The 12,439-nt window shown below is 44.3% G+C and overlaps 1 protein-coding gene across 5 annotated transcripts in view; it reads right to left on the bottom strand.

Moving 5' to 3' along the window:
* Positions 1–12,439, bottom strand: part of ZFHX3 (zinc finger homeobox 3) — a 250,120-nt gene that overhangs the window by 37,344 nt on the left and 200,337 nt on the right. For 4 of the 5 annotated variants that reach the window (XR_008423547.1, XM_053906608.1, XM_053906606.1 and 1 more), the window contains one exon: positions 9,280–9,387. Coding sequence is in view for 4 of the 5 variants with exons in the window: in XM_053906608.1 (XP_053762583.1) it covers positions 9,280–9,387 (108 nt within the window). In the remaining variant the exon portion in view is untranslated. The remainder of the gene's footprint in view (positions 1–9,279; positions 9,388–12,439) is intronic. The other variant, XM_053906607.1, reaches the window with a different exon arrangement.

Below are 12,439 nucleotides of genomic sequence, written 5' to 3'. Positions count from 1 at the left end.
GTGAACCTGTGAAAATAAACACATAAAATCCAGATGCAGCATGGTGACAGACACCAAGAACTCTGAAATGAAATTCTCAGTACCCTTTCGAGTCAACTTCCCCCCATGATCTGCCCAGCTGTCCGGGGTTTGTTTCTTATTTTTGTTTGTTGGATTGTTTTTTTTGTTTTTGTTTTTTGTTTTGCCAGTCCAGGTTCAGCATGAGAGTGTGAGAATCTGTACTTGGGGAAGAAAGACACCACTCAGGCCCCTGCCTGTAAGGCTGGGAAATGGCAATGATTCTCTACTTTCTCCTGTGGGTTTAAAGTACCAAGAAGACTGGAAATGTCTCCTTTGATAATTCTGCACAGTACAGAGAGAGGGGGATTTATGTCAATGCTTCTCTCAGTACTGAGTCCCCATGTGCAGTTTGTTCAAAGTGCTCCAAAGGGCTAGGACAAATGATCTGTGCAAAAGGGTCAAGATGTGGTCCTAGTGCACGTTTAGGGACTCCTTAAGAACTCATGTTTTCCACATGTCTCTTTCTGTTTTCCTAAGACCTAGTTCCCTTTCTACAAAAGCATCAGCTTCCCTTGCTAGGAAACAAAGCACAGTGATTTGCAGTGCTGGCCACACACACCCTGGTTCCACAACCTGGCTGTGTGACCTGGAACATTTTACTTGACTACACTGAGCTCTCAGTTTCCTCATCTGTCAGTAGGACAACAGTGTCTACTCACAGCGTTTCTGTGAGGCAAGAGATCAGGCATACAAAGCCCACCACAGAGTCTAGCACGTAGTAAGAGATCAAACATTGTTGCTATGGTTTCGTTTTTAGAAGTATCTCCGGGAAATAATATGGTTCCATGTGTGGCCATGGCATGAGGGGAGAAGCGTGGTTTTTAAAGAAGCATGGACACCCTAAATTTGCTTTTTCTGTACATTAACATGGAGCAACGATCCTATTAACCCATGGGTTTGACGTCTAAAGAGTAGAACATAATAGCTTGGACTTGAGAGTGTTTGTAGTCATGCTATTTTACCAAATTGATTGTTAATGAAACATTCAAACAGTATCAGGCACTTGCTAAGTGCCGGAGATTAGAGAAATGAATGAATGCTAGCTACACTGGGGTGAGAAGAAGAGGCAGAACACAGAAGACTGTTAGGGCAGTGGATATACTCTGTGTGATATAGTGACAGACATATGTCAATATCCACAGAATGTATAACACTAAGAGTGAATCCTAAGATAAACTATGGACTGTGGGTGATTTTTGATATATTAATGATTTATCACTGGTTTAAAAGAAAAAGTACCATTCTAGTGAGTGATGTTGATATGGGGGCACCTATGCATATGTGAGGGCAGAGAGTACATAGGAAACCCCTGTACCTCGCTCTCAATTTTACTGTAAACTTAGAACGGCTCTTAAAAAATAAAGTCTAGGGGCACCTGGGTGGTTCAGTCGGTTAAGTGTCTGACTTTGGCTCAGGTGACGACCACGTGGTTCATTGAGTTTGTGTCCCACATTGGGCTCTGCACGGAGAGTGCAGAGCTTGCTTGGGATTCTCTCTCTCCTTCTGCCCCACCCCCCACTTGTGAGTGTGCACACGTGCACGCTCGCTCTCTCAAAATAAATAAACTTAAAAAAATAAAGTCTAATATATTAAGCAAACAAACAAAAATGAATGAATACCACAAGCTCAGATCATAAAGAGCTCACGATCCTGTTCGACAACTACAGAAAAAGGATCTTCAAGTCTTCTCCAATCTTCATATAATAAGAGAAAGCGATTACGTTATGTGTTCTTTAGCTTTATGATGTGGGGACTATATCCCTGACCCACAAGGCAAATTGGGGTTTGATCACAAATCTGACAACTAGGTGTTCACCATCTATGTGCCATACTTCTCTAGTCTGCAAAACACAGAGAACGTCAGGCCAGAAAGTCTGTGGGAGCCTAATGAAAATGCTCGGATATCCCCTGAGAAAGGCACTATGCATTTTTTTTTCTTAAATGATGATCATGATTCTAATAACAGAGGTGCTTCCCTCATTGGCACAAATGCTAAAAGTGAAACAAAGCAAGATGATTCACACAGCCACTTTGCAAGAATAATACGCTCTAGAAGGTATTCTCAGTAGTGATGAAAGAATGATTTGCTCCTTAATCTACATTTCCACTACCCTTTATCCATACCTCGATGAAAATTCTCATCACATTATGCCACAGCTATGTGATTATGTATGGCATCCCTTCTCGAAGAAAGTGAGTTCTTTACTTTTTTGCTCATTCCATATCTGCCTTAGTTTATCGTCGCTAATTTTGTTACTACGTGAAAAAATATTTTCTCAACTGATGTGGTCCCTTTCCCCCTCTTACAATTTACAATATAAATTCTCAAAGCCAAGACCTCTGTATTACTGGAATTCAGGCGAGTCCAGATATACACCACACCCTATATCTATTTTTGCTTTCCAACATAAAAATAGTTTGAATGGTTTGTTTCCAATTGTGAGGCAGAATTCTGCCTGCAGTGACTTTAAACAGCCAAGTTATACTGAAAGTGGCCTGGAAAAAAAAAAAAGGGTGGGGAGTGGCGGTGGGGGAGGGGAACAGAGGACTCTGGAAAAGCCCACATAGCTGCACAATTCCCATCCGTGTGTGAAACGTAAAACCAAAAATGGTTTCCGTTGGCAAGAATGTGAACCACAAAGAAGCCATGCGAGCCAGGCTCCCAGCATTCATTCCCTCACACACACCCTACTGCAATGACAAATTTACTTTTGGGTGAGGTAGAAAAATGGAACCAAATGCCAGAAGGACATAGACTTAGGCTGAAATAACTTCTGTGGAGGGTGGTGGTGAAGAATAGCCTGGTTTCCAGCCCAACACAGAGCTGGGATTGGGGAGCCACTCAAAGGTACCCATACGAATCTGCAAGGGCTCCTCCCTGCTGTCATCACACAGGGCTCTGCCAACACAGCATGATGGACCCTAGTCACACAGGACCAGTGTGGTACTCTAACAGCCCACCAAGAAAGGAGGCCTGGTACTGTCTGACCCTCATGGAAAAAGCCTAAGGGGCCCGTGTGAACCCCTTAGGCAGGCTCCTGACTCATGCCATCTCCATTAGTCGGAGACTAGAGGAAATCTAAGTTACCGGCATCCCAACTTTAGAAATGAATATTCTCCAAGTTTCTGCCCTACTGTGGAGTTCCAGAACTGCAAGAACCTATTCAGTCCAAACCTGCCATTTTACGGATTTTGAAACTGAAGACCAGAGACCTAAGGTCGAGCAGCTAATCTTGGCCTTGAGCCCTGGGCTTCTGACTCCTAGCAGGTAAGTGCTTTTCCAAACACATACTGCTTCCTCTCAGCATGCACTTTCTTTTGTCTTAATGGACTCAATTAAAAAAAAAAAAAAAAAAAAGGAAAATAAAAAGGTATTTTTTTCAGCCCCTTTCCAGTCTCTGTCACAGATTACACTTGAGGCACTAAGTTCCCCCATACAATGGCATCCCTATTTATACAAAGCTATAAACAACAGGGAGAATAGGGGGAGGGCTGGTAATAGATTTCCACTAGGATGTGCCTGACCTGCTTTTTTTCAACCTCAGTAATTAGAAAGGCAGTGGGTCTGTAGGAATTATTCATATGCAGCAAGAGCCGTACACTATACATTTATGTTAAACATGTCAAACCCGATTGAAATCATGCCTGCCAGCACCATATTCCATAAACACATTTTTCCCTCACAGTCGCCCAGACCTTGCCGTGCTGCTAATACCTCTTTAACAGCAATCTTCCATAGATTCAAATCAGGGACGCTCCACTGCACTAATTGCTCTGTGTTAGGTGAGCATCGTGGATTTAAAAAAAAAAAAATTAATAAAATAAAATCCCTTCAAGCCATTCCCCTAGAAAACAACACTCAAACTACAACTCTAACTCAAAATTTTACAAAAATACAGACATGGACATCAGTGGGGGATTGCTGAAGCATTGTCATGTTGTCATTTTCAGTGGAGCTATTGCCCCATCTTTGTTTTTTAAAGCACCAACACCCCCTGGTCATCTCGTCTCAAATTAGTTTAACTAGACCCAGTTTAGTGCTCTGTGGCTGGAAACCATGGCGGCTACAGGATTTAAATAACCACCTTACTACGACTCTTTGCCAAGAGTTCAATTTTTTCCCCTAATTATTGGTGATAAAGCATCACATTAATTGTATATCACTTAATTTATAGCAATTAATGGTTGATTGGATAATCACTGCATTAATTATTGTTCAGTTGCTGACACTGGGGGCTCTTCAATCTAGAACACACACTTTTAAATCCATAGCGCTAAAAGAGAAAGAGGGATCGTTTTCATGTTTCAAAAGAGAAAACCACAAAGTTGGACGGTGGAAATTGCTGCGCATTAGAGAAGAGACTCAGCTTCAAAGAACATTCCTGCACCTTCTGTTGGCCCACAAGAGTGCTTTACACTCACCATGAGTAGATGTGACCTCCGGAGGGTTTACCAAGGGCTTGTACGTACGTGTACCACCACCTGACATCATGGAACCCTCACGACCCTCATCACGGAACCCAGGTGTGGTGGTGGGTGTCACCCACCCATGTTTTACAAATGAGATACCCAAGGTTCCAAGAGGCCAAGGTCATTTGCTGAGTGCTGGGCTTCCTGACTCCAAATCTAGAGAGTTCTTTCCACTTCACCAACCTGCTTTTAGACTGAGTAAGATGTGGACTGACTAGGAGGCACATTCATGGTGAACAATCCCACTCATTTTGCACATACAGGTGGCTCTCATGTTACCATTACTGCTGTACAACTTTAGGAGAACGCTACTGTCCAAACTCAGAATGGAGATGGAAGCAAGATCAAATGATGACACAGAAAAATCCCATTCTTAGAGAGGTGGGACAGAGTACCTGGTAGGAACTCAGGCTCTGGGGCACGTGGGTGGCTCAGTCGGTTAAGCGTCCAACTCTTGATTTTGGCTCAGGTTATCATCTCAAGTTTCGTGGGATAGAGCCCTGCATCAGGCTGTGCACTGATAACATGGAGCCTGCTTGAGATTCTCTGTCTCCCTCGCTCTCTGCCCTCCCCCGCTCATGCACACACACGCGCGCGTACACACACACACACACACACACACACTCTCACTCTGTCTCTCAAAATAAATAAACTTAAAAAAAAAAGAGAGAGAGAGAGAACTCGGGCTCTGCCCCAAACAGCAGGGCCAGTCTGCAAATCTGAACCTCTCTGTGGGCCTCTTGGCAACCCGCATGAGCTCAGCTCTCCCAGGCTCAGTTTCCTTCCCTGCACAGTGGCGGGAGGAGAGAGATAGGGCGGGGTCACTTACAGCATCTCAGAGTGAAGGGTGGGAACCAAATAACATGTGTAAACATGTGTAGGGCTTCCCAAGTCTCTTTCCCATCGTGGCGCACACAGAAAATGATGGCAAACTACTATCAACAGATGAAGCTGCCACTGACCCTGGCCTCAGGAGCCCCCGCCCCACCTGGCTAACTGAAGGGCTGCAGACATCAGCAGCACTTGTGCATCACTCCCGGCATGCGTGCTGGAAAGGATAGTTGTGACACACCAGAACAGTGCCTGGCACACACTTAAAAGCTCAGTGTGCCTGTGATGTGTACTTTCAGGGTAAGTTTTAACTCCTTTTGAGTTTCTGTGGCTGCACGTCCATATTTAAAGAGCCACATTTCGATTCATTACAATTAAACACAATTTAAAATTTGGTTCCTCACGGGCACTAGCCACAATGCAAGTGCTTAACAGCCACAGTGGCTAGTGACTTTTGCATTGTACAGTGTAGACACTGAACATTTTTATCAGCCCAGGAAGTTCCAAGGGACAGCACTGATCTACGGGAACACTGTTCTGATGACTATGGCTGTTCCTAAAAGCCCTGGCTGTTCAGGACTATGTCCCCTGAAAGCAAGACCTGTCATCTCATGGAACTTGCGATCGGTGGCATTCTGCTCGGGGTCCTGCACAGGGAAGGGACCCAGCCACTGACCGTGGGATTGACGCTACAATGATTCAAGTCACTATCTTGCTTGCTTCGTTGCCAACTGAGGTAAAAGACCTGACATCTAAGTAATAGAAACCCAAAGAGGGTGACCGGCGGACACCAAAAAGGAAATCTGGAGTCCTAGTCCACCATAAAAATAAATGACTAAAAATTTTTAGTAAAGATTATCCATTCCTGCACAAACCCCAAACTACATAATCAATAGCTGAGAAAATGCCAATTATCCAGGCTCATTTGAAATATTATTAATCTGCACCGTGAGCGGCCACTAATCAACAGTACAAATTGTGAAATCACTATTTATTTATTTGCTGGGAGGAAGCACTCCCCATCACATTTAATCAGATAGGAACAGCTCAATTTGGGGAATAAATGGAACAAACGCAGATTTTTTTTTTTTTTTTTTTTTTTATAAAACAGTAAGGATCCCAAAGAAAGCTAAGAAGAGGTTGCTGGCACCTGTATTGATTCCAAGATCAAATCGGCTCAAGTACCTTAATAAAGCCTGTCATTACACACTCAGACAACATAGACAAAATTATGTTTCGGGTCAAAAGAGGATCATTTGCAGGAGTCAGGGAAGAATTTTCGCTTCCCTCTTTACTACTACTGCAACTCGTAAGGTGTACCTCTGAGTTACTCATCCGTTCCCTCCCTCTGCCTCTCTCCTCTCTGGCTTTTGGAGAAAAAGCACAGCCTGCTGCTTGAATGAATGAATGAATGAATGAATGAACGAGTGAATGAATGAATGAGAAAGTGAGGCCTTATTAAAGATGTTCATTTTTGGGGCACCTGGGTGGCTCAGTCAGTTAAATGTCTGACTTCGACTCAGGTTGTGATCTCACACTTCACATGAGTTTGAGCCCTGTGTCGGGCTCTGTGCTGACAGCTTGGAGCCTGGATCCTGCTTCAGATCCTGTCTCTCTCTCAAAAATAAACAAACATTAAAAAAATTTTTTTTAAAAAAGCACGTTCAGTTTTACGGTGCTCCTCATTGCCTAGCGGGTCCACTAGCTTGGTGTAGACACACACCCACTAAATTTATAAACACTCTGAATGTCATTTAATTGAACAACACTTGCCTTAAACCAGCGTAAGAATTAGAGAAGCCCAGACCAAGTGTTTGGGACAGCCTGGCGCACAGCAGGAATCCTGCACGTGGCAGTTACTTTTTGTTGTTTACTGTGTCCGTAGCACACAGAATGCAGGAAACACACACCAAATATTGTCTGCACAATCCTCCTAAGTTCTCATATGTTGTTCCCCCTCAGCTTCTCAAAATTCCTAGCAGCCACATGCTTCCTGGCAAGAGTTTCACATTCACATGAAAGGACCTGAAGAAAAACTGTACTAGCTTTCCTCATCTTATTTATCTAAATTATTAAAACAACAACAACAACAACAACAACAACAACAACCTGCCTAATCTAAAGCTTCCTGCTTTCCAGGTAGTGTTCTAAGATTCCCATATTCAAACAATCCTCACAGAGATCCTAGGGAAAGTAGGCACTATTTTTAATCTCCATCTCACGCGAGGAAACTGAGGCACAGAAAGGTTAAGGTCACATAACTAGTAAGTGGCAGAGCCAGGATTAGAAGCCAGGGACCCAAATTGTGAGAACGAAGGACAGATGGTGTGGAAGGTGACTGGGCCTTCCAACCGTGCGTGTGAAATCCTCTTCCCCGGTTCACCTCTGAGCAGGTACGTTTAACTGCTGTCTGCAAAGTCCGTGTACATCTCGCCTGAACAGCGCAGCAGAAACTGGGATCTTGGTCTGTGCAAAGCAACACCGGACAATCCTCTGCAGTCGAGGCCCTGGAGAACAGACATCCGTGCCCTGCCTCCCCGTCTGCCCTTGCAACTCTTCCCAGGGTGCTGGGCACCCTCCCTCAGCGCCTCTGGAGCGCAGGCCCCTGGCCGCCACAGAGTCCGGCTCGAAAGGGGACGATGAGCAGGATGGACACTGAAGTCCACCCAGCGTGCCCGTTCACCCACTCTGCTGGGTCCTGTTGCTGTGCCCCAGGAAACACTGTAGAGGCACATCGCCTATTCCGCCCCCTCCCTCCTCAAATTTGGAAGCTGTTAAGCTGCCTCTCAAATTTCTCTTTTACAGACTGAATAGCCCCAATTTCTTCAGCCTCTTTTCAGAGGCAATATTTCTCAGCTTTCAGTCATTTTCATGGCTCTCCCTGGCCTCTCTCCAAGATTCTGTATCTTGTTTAAATAGTGAAGGCCAACACTGAACATGATTTAAGAACAGCCGTGCCTGGAAAAGTAACAAAGGCCCAACCAATACAGATTCCAGAAGGTAAATATTTTCTCGAAAAAATACAAAGTATTACAATATTAATAACAAAAGGCCTTAAGAATTAGGTTGACCAAATAAAATAATTTCTGTTCCCTGTCATATCATTTCCTCTAATAACTGTGGTGGTTTCTGGGAGACTTATCTGTCCTGAGAAGTCTTCTCAGAAACAACTTTGCTACTTCTCAAAACACCCAAGCTTTTCTTCTCAGTCTCCGCTCTTCTTTCCTCCAATACAGCAACCCCATCATCACGAGAGATGCCTGTTCCCCTTCTCACAACATCAAGTTTTCCAGAAATAGCACTTCCTTTCCTGACTTCAACTTCTTCTGCTTTTGGTAACACGTCCTTCTGCCTGGCTTCACTGCCTGCCCCACTCTGGGTGCATTTCAGGGGGTGGGCGCTGGCCCTGGGGACAAGGTAGGACACAAAATGTGCAGAGCCCATCCAGGCCCCTGAATGCAAGATGGAGCCCACCCTTCACTGCTGACCCCTCAGAGTTTTGGGAGTGATCCCAGTCAAGGTCTGCAGGACAAAGCCTTCCACTGGGCCTAGGGGCAGAAGGACTAGGGGACTGGACCTTCCATGGAGGAAGAGTCACATCGAGGACAAAGCAACACTGGAGAAATGTGACCTCAAAAACACAGAAGCCCCTGGCACAGAGCCAGACACCTGGATGCTCAATAAACAAGCTGGCTCTTGGGCCATTTAAAGAAAAAGCTTTAAAAATTCTTCAATACAACCAGACAGAAGGAGAATGATGCTGACCATTCAAAAAAGCAAAACCCAAATCCTTCTCTCGCTGCACAGAGCCAACACAGTTTTTCTGGACACATTAAGGATGCATCTGCTCCCTGACCCGTCGGCCCCCTCTTCCAGGAGAGACAGATGTCAGGGCCCTGAGGGCAGCGCACATGCTACCTGTCCACTTGCTCTGGTCTTTCTCGCCTCCACTCTCCTGGTCTTTAGCAAGCTCCTCTGGGTCAGCAGGCGCTTCACTGGGCCCTTCAACATCTTCAATGGCTTCTTCTGAAACAGAAGAAAAGCAAAATGTCAAGGATTAAAAGTAGACAGATGATGAAGGATTCTTGGCTCCTACTCCAAAGAATCACCAAGCACAGCACACAGAGGCCAACGACTGTGCCTCCTCTCTCCGTATGGCCCTCAAGAGGCTGACTGCCCTCCGGATGTGCTGAGGTCTAGGGAAGCAAGTGGGGCCTTCCCTTTCCTACTCACTGGCATGAGAATGACTCGCTCTAGACATGGGGACATTAGGTACTACTCTCAATCCTGTTGAAGAAATAACTCCATCTAAATGCCTTAAGTTGCATGTGTCTTTTCCACCCGAAAATGCAAAACAGGAACCACATGGTAGCTCTTGCTTGGCTCCAACCCCAGTGCATTATGGATTTGAACTAGACTAGACCCTACCACTGACCCTTCAGAGGCCTCACGGTGCACGGGCCAGACCACGGCAGGAGGATTTTTTTTTAAGTCACTCATAGTCTCAAGAGTCACAGAATATCACTGAGAGGATTTTGTTAATGTGAAGACTTCTAGAAAACAAACAACATCTGTAGGTGTGCCAGGCATCAGTGGCAAGGTGCTAGATTCGTAGAGAAAGGGGGAAAAATTGTAACAGAATCATTATTTTCCTTTTGAAGTCAGTCCATTCTTTACCCACCAATGGTTTAAAACTAGCCATGGAAATTCTCTCCAGCTCAACACACAATGCTTTGATAGAGACAGAAGAATGGTCATTTCAAACACAAGGTTACTCAAGTCGGGAGGAAGAAGAGAGATATTCTAAATGCTGAGGCAAAGGAAGCGAGACATTTCTCTCTTACTTTCCTGGCCCTCAGGATCATTATCCAAAACATTCATTAAGAATGGATTAAACAAGGGACACATGACTGGCTCCCTCTGTGGAGCAGCTGGATCTCGAGGTGGTGAGTTCGAGCCCATGTTGGGTGTAGACATTACTTAAAAAGAAAAAAGAAAAAAAGAATAGGCTAAATGAATGAATAAGGCAGGCAAAGCAAACGGAGGTGGGTGAACGACAAAATTATTAGCAGATTTTGAAGAGCACACCTTCCTAGGTATAGAAACATGAGAACCTGGTTGCCCACATTAATCACTGGGGTTGGCACTAGACTGGGTGCACAGGGACTAGGTACTGGATTTGGGGCTCAGACCAATGTCACCCTAGGTCCCTGGAGCCATGACCCTGCTTTTCAATGTTTCAAGGTGTTACCTTCCCCAAACCTCCAGAAAATAGCTTCTAAATTTCATCACACAAAGGAAGTAAAAGGAATTAAAAGTAAATTGACCCCAGAAGCTTTATAAAGCACTCGAGGAAGAAAGTATCTGTTTAGAGTCAGATTTTCCTAATTCTTCCCAAAAAGACAATGGAAGTCCGAGGAATGGAAAACTGAATGAGGAGTCAGGGAACATTATTTCTTCATTACCACCAAAAGGGCATTTATGAGGCAGTCATGAGGAACACAAATGAAATAAGATAGTGCTTATTTTCATCTGCAAATAATAGGCCTCCTTATGTAATTTCCATGTCTCCTTTGGTCATACTGCATAGGCAAGGTAACATCAAGTCTCCCCATACCCACTCTTAGTTCAAACAGAGAAAAATCAAGCAACCATGGTTTGAAGTCAATCTGATATACAGTGCCATATTAATACTGTACATCGTGTAGGAGAGAAAAAAATTTACATACAAGCATTATTAGAGAATAACACGTAAATTACACAGTATGATAGATGCATTGTGTCCGGGCAGAATGTCCAATGCACTTTTTTACACTTTTGATAAAACTGTTCAACACTGTGATTATAAAATTCATCTTTGAATGGTGATACTAGAATTCAGTCAATCAATCTTAAATTGGGTCTACCCAAAGGAGCTAAGGTTCTTAAAATATACTCATTTGTCCCAGTACATGCTGTGATACAAACTATGTCTAGTAATGTAGACATTAATCAAATTTGATTATGAAGAGATGGCTGAATGGCCCCTCCTCTCCATCACACACACACTTCACCTTTGATGTAGACAATCTGACATCTAGCAAAGAGACAAAACCCTGATGTGGTGAACAGTGCCTGAAGTGCTTCTCTACAGAAGAAGGAACGAATTTGCCCACTGGGAGGCACCTCCAAAGGCCAGCACCCTTCTCCTCACCATCATGTGTGCTGCAGCCATCCAAGCAGAGAGTTAAGAACTCACGGTCACTCTGGCACTGACCCCACTTCTTTAGCCTCTCCAAACACATCTTATTCAGAAGACAGAGGGTGTGAAGAATAAGCACATCGTTGATGCACTGAACAAGGAAACCGTACAGTGCTTTGTGAATACTCCTGGAGCCCTCATTCTCTAAGCCTCGGTTCTTTGCTTTCTTCCCTCCCTACCCTACTACAAGGAGAAAAGCGAAGGCAGCTAAATTCCACTGGGAAGCTAGAGGGCAGAGGTTAATTCAGGAACTTATTTTGTTTCTCTTTCCCTCCCTCCACCTTTTTTTTTTTAAGATTTAAAAATCAAATCCTCTGCTTTTTCAGCTCCTACTATCATTTGTCACTCATTCACTAACAGGCTGTTATATGCTTGGTGGAAGAAGAAATGATTAAGAAACTCCTTGAAGAAGAAGTTATTAGGAAACAGCTTCCTTTGCAAGAGGACCAGTGTCACCCCCAGTGGAAAACCAGGTCCCATTCAGCTGAGCAGGCACTTCACTGCAGTTCCACCTATGACCTACAGGTGTCGCCCTCTGCATGGCGAGGCCAGCAAGGGCAGCTAGCTGCAGGAAGCAGACACCGTCTGGGCCGCCCAACCTGAGCATGTGGAAATAATATACGTCTTCAAGTGAACTGTCTGGTCCTGGGGAAATAAAATAGGACATTCATAAGCAGTTACACCATCTGTCTTTATACCATCATCATCAACAGCAAGAGGAAAAATAGCTCTTTAAAATGGATGAAAGCCCAGGCTGACAGTAACCAGAAAACTGTGAGCTCTGAATACCAATAAAGCCAGAAAAATGATTAAAAAACAGAGATACAAAGTACGAAT

This window comes from Panthera pardus, unplaced genomic scaffold (genome assembly GCF_024362965.1).
Source record: "Panthera pardus isolate Hobbes unplaced genomic scaffold, ASM2436296v1 HiC_scaffold_19, whole genome shotgun sequence".
In the NCBI taxonomy this organism is placed as follows: domain Eukaryota; kingdom Metazoa; phylum Chordata; class Mammalia; order Carnivora; family Felidae; genus Panthera; species Panthera pardus.
Note: the sequence above shows the minus strand (reverse complement) of the source record. Positions and strands in the feature narration are given on the sequence as shown.